The sequence below is a fragment of the Fukomys damarensis genome, unplaced genomic scaffold (assembly GCF_012274545.1).
Source record: "Fukomys damarensis isolate Sample0158 unplaced genomic scaffold, DMR_v1.0_HiC HiC_scaffold_13, whole genome shotgun sequence".
NCBI lineage: Eukaryota > Metazoa > Chordata > Mammalia > Rodentia > Bathyergidae > Fukomys > Fukomys damarensis.
The window spans coordinates 9639534-9644125 of record NW_022900925.1 but is presented as its reverse complement, the minus strand read 5'-3'; the positions used below and the strand labels follow the sequence as shown (position 1 = coordinate 9644125).

At 45.8% G+C, this 4592-nt stretch overlaps 1 protein-coding gene across 1 annotated transcript in view; it reads right to left on the bottom strand.

The window, feature by feature from the left end:
• Rnf227 (ring finger protein 227) overlaps positions 1-228 on the bottom strand; it is a 2174-nt gene extending 1946 nt beyond the window's left edge. Inside the window, exon 1 of the mRNA XM_033762728.1 lies at positions 6-228. Within this exon, the coding sequence (XP_033618619.1) occupies positions 6-135 (130 nt within the window). The 5' untranslated portion in view covers positions 136-228. The remainder of the gene's footprint in view (positions 1-5) is intronic.
• Between the last annotated feature and the right edge of the window lie 4364 nt (positions 229-4592).

The window sequence follows — 4592 nt, the reverse complement described above, 5'->3', positions numbered from 1 at the left end:
GTGGCCGCAGCGGGCGCGCGCAGTACCGGGTAGGCGGCGGGGCGCGCGGCCGGTGAGGTTGAAGGGCCGGTAACAGATGTTACAGTCCAGCTCGCCCCTCTCTGGAAGAGAAGGGACCCTCACCAGGAGCTGCATCGTGCCCGCCGTGGAGCCTCAAGTTGGCTATTGCTAATGCGGCCAACTCCGTGAACAGAACGAACGGGAACTCCTGCGGCCCAGGTCGAGTCCTGGGGCCCGCGCCGCGGCGTCTTTCTCCTTTTAATAGTGAGGGCCCCGCCCTCGAGGCGTCATAGCGCTGTCGGGCGGCTCCCGGCTGCGGCATGCGTGGGGGCGGTGGAGGCGTGAAGCTGGAATGTTAGCCATGGCGGAGCAGAGGAGGCTGCCAGGCAATTCCAGTACTTCCCTGGGCACATACCAGTCTTTGCCCCTTCCACTAACTCTTTCACTCCCAGCACAACTCCAGCACTCTTAAACAGTGCCATGTGCAAATCCTCAGAGCCCCAAATACCCTGGGCCCATTTATCACTTGCTCACACTTTCACAACCCCACACAGACTTCCTAAGGTAGTTATACTGCCCGTTCTGCCCACGTTTTAATGGGCTCTTGGATGTCTGGATGCTGTCCGGTAGTAACTCTCGAAGTGCCCTTAATCACCTTATAAGTGGACAACAGCCCCCTCACTACCATCATGTTCGTGTAAAGCTGGCTTCCCGAGTTTTATCCTCAAACTGTACAACTCCAGCTGACACCCCAGCCAAAGGAGGGACATAGATTTCAGGACTGGGGCCACTAGGAATTCTGGGAATCTTCCTTCCAGAATATCTGGACACCTACGCACTATGATAGTTCCAGCAAAGCAGCTTAGCATGACTTCTGACTCAAGGATCTGACTTACCCCACAGGTAAACAGGACGTGGCACTCACAACAGATACGCTCTCAAAGTGCGACATCCACACCCAGCTGCCTTCTTATCCCCCTTCCCCCATCTGCAGCCCATGTTCTGTTGTAGAGGCTGGTGTACAAGTCCTAGTCTCTACTAGCAATTGTGAGACTGAGCAAATTAATTTCTTTGGGCCTTGATTTCCTCATCTACAAAGTGTGGACAATAATAGTAAGGATTGAAAGAGCCTGTATATGTAAGGTACTTAAAATAATACCTGGTACACAGTAAAATACCTGGTAAATATTAACTTATTATTATCCTGGGCTCCCAACCTATATTATGTCCACTTTAACATCTCAGTATACAATATTTTCAACACCCATCTTTTCTGTATACCCATGCATTTACTGGCTTATCACAGGTTTGTTTTTTAACTAAATTGTTAAAATCTAGAGGATAGTCTTTTGTGAGGGGATAAACCATTAATTTTAAGCAGACATTTCAGAACTTTGAATTGTATTGTCTTTGTGACCAAATCTGTATACCAGTGAAGCTGTTGGAATTCAAAGCTTTTGGAAAGTCTCTTTGAAAAGGTGTGGGTCATATTTTAACTTTTCAATTGGTGATAAAATTTGTCTATTTATTGAGACAGGGTCTTGCTATTTAGTTCAGGCTGGCTTTGAACTCACTCTAGCTGGCCATGAACTTGCAGGCTGGCCTCGAACTTGCAGCAATCCACCTGCCTCAACCTCCCAAGTGCTGGGATTACAGGTGTGCACCACCATAACTGGCTAAATTTTAATCCTTTAAGGTAGATTTTATTATATAAATGTACCCAAATTGTTTGATAGCCAAGAGACCACTCTAAGCTTCAAATATGTATATCCAATAGCCTGCTGCATAGCCTTGTTCGTCTTTCAGGAACCAAACTGATGATCTAATTCCCTTCCAAACTCAGAGCAGTGTTTCCTACATCCTCCTTGGCTCAACTCCAAAAACTTGGTTGTTATTGTTGACACCTCCTCACCTTCCTTTATCCACCCATCACCAAGCCTCAGTCATTTTGTTTCTTAAACATCTCTCGAATCCACCTACTTATTTTCATTTGCTGCTTATCACCTTAGTCCAAGTTGCCATCATCTCTTGCTTAGACCCCAGCAGCAGCCTCCTAACAAGACTATTCACAGGTACTTTCTTCAGGCCTTTCTCTGTGTTTGTTTCCAGGGGTCCTTCCAAAGGTTTCAAACCTAATCATGTCCTTCCACACTCTCCTTCTTTTCTTCTTTAAAGTCTATTGGTATTTATAGCTAAATGGATGGACCTTGAGACTATACTCTTAAATGAAGTAAATCAGCCACACATGTTTAAATACAGCATTGTTTCTCTGGTGTGAGAAACCAAACGTGGAAATAAGGACTGAAATGTATAATGGATGTTGGGAAATGAAAAAAAAAAGTGTTCAAATGTGAACAATGGAGGAGGGAGGGAGAAAGGAAGGGACAAGACTGAAAATGAAGAATAGGGGCTGGGGATTTAGCTTAGTGGCACCATGCCTGCCTGGCAAGCACAAGGTCCTGAGTTCCATTTCTGGAACTGAAAAACAAAAGTGGAACTAGAAGCGGGGGAAAAAAGGAAACAAAATATTTGTACATGGGGAGGGTTGGGGGAGAATGGGATAAAATAAAATTTAATTAAAAGAATAAACTCTATTGATAGGATAGTTGAATGGCCTTTGTCACTTTGTTACTTCTCCCATTAAGAACTGGTGTTTAGGCTGGGTGTGGTGGCCCATGCCTGTAATCCCAGCATTTGGGAAGCTGAGGCAGGAGGATCGCTGTGAGTTCAAGACCAACCTGGGCTACATAGTGAGTTCCAGGTCAGTGTCAACTACATAGTGAGACCCTGTCTCAAAAAAAAAGAATTGGTGTCTATTTCCCTGTCCCTTGTGTCTGGGCTGGCTTTGTGACTAGCCTTGCCCAACAGAATGTGGTAGAAATCTGGAGCCTAGTTCTTTGAAGTCCTTGCAGTTTCTGCCTTTGTCCCCTTGGAATGCTGCCCTGAGGCTGCCATATAAGTAGGATTAGACCATTGGAGGATTAGGCCATATGGAGAATAGAAGCACCCCAGCCAACAGACAGAGCTAACTATCAGACATGCTAGTGAGACCTTGGGTGTTCCTGTTCAGCCAGCCTGCCAGCTGGATGCGGCTGTGAGATAGAGGTGAAAACAGCAACCAATCCACAGAATTATGGAAAAAAAATTTTTAAAGCTACTTGACTTTACTAGATTTGGGGGTCATGTTTTGTGTGTCAGTAGATAACTGACAGAGGCTGTTCTGCTCTCCTTTAAAGATAATATCCTGAATTTTGTATGCTAAAAGCTCTGTGTGTCTGACTCATCCATGTCTCAGATTCTGTTTCTTCTTTAGACACTCCTCTGGAGACCTTTGCCTTAATATGGTTTGGATCTTAACTGTCCCCCAAAACCTCATGTGTTGAAGGCTGGTCCCCAGCTGGTGGTCCCCATCTGGAGATGGAACCTTTAGGAGGTGGCACCTAAGGGAAGGATGTTAGATCACTGGGGTGTACCCTTGAAGGAGATATTGAGATCCTAGTTCTACCCTCTTTCTGCTTCTTGGCCACCATGAAGTAAGTGGTCTCTCTCACCATACTGTGCTGCCTCATCACAGGCCCAAAAACAACAGAGGCAAATGATCATGGACTGAAACCTCTGAAACCATGAGCCAAAATAAACAGTTTCTCCTTTTAAATTGCATATCACAGGTATTTTGTCAAAATAGAAAGTAATACATCTTCCCTTCTGTCACGAGACCTTCACATATGCTATTGCCCTAACTCTCTTGCTTTCACAGTTAACATCTACTCAGCTTCCTGCTGTCAGCACAACCTCATTATGTCAAATACATTACATTACAGACACTAAGACCACATACTTTCCTCTGGACAACAGACAACTGAAGTTTGTATTTGATGTGTGCTCATGGGATTGTCTCTCCCATTAGTAAACTGCACAGAGGTTGTTCTGAGGCTGGTTTTGTTCACCACTGCATCACTGTGCCATATCACAAGACTCAATAAACAAATACTTTATAAATTCATGAGTGAGGTGGATGAGAAATATGGCAAATGCATATGTACAAAGCAGGTATGATAACACAGAAAGGTTTTGTTTAAAAGGGCTTCTAGCTGGGCATGGTGATGCACACCTGTAATCCCAGCACTTGGGAGGCTGAGGCAGGAGGATCACTGCAAGTTTGAAATCAGCCTGGGCTACATAGTGAGTTCCAGGTCAGTCTCAACTACATAGTGAGACCCTGTCTCAAAAAACCAAAAAAAAAGACCCGGCTGGTGCACGACCTCCTGGACTGCATGGCAACAGACCCAGTAAGGAAGGTAGCCGCGTGGGCGCCCTTGAAACACCCCCACGACCTTCCCCCACACCATTCTCAAACCTCCTGATTGGGCCAGTCCTTAGACCTACTCTGCAGAGGCATAGGTTCTCATAAAGGGTAGTTTTCTGAGCTCCCAACTTTGAACATCTTTAGGTAGCCGCGGGCGCCCTTGAAACACCCCCACGACCTTCCCCCCCACCATTCTCAAACCTCCTGATTGGGCCAGTCCTTAGACCTACTCTGCAGAGGCATAGGTTCTCATAAAGGGTAGTTTTCTGAGCTCCCAACTTTGTGA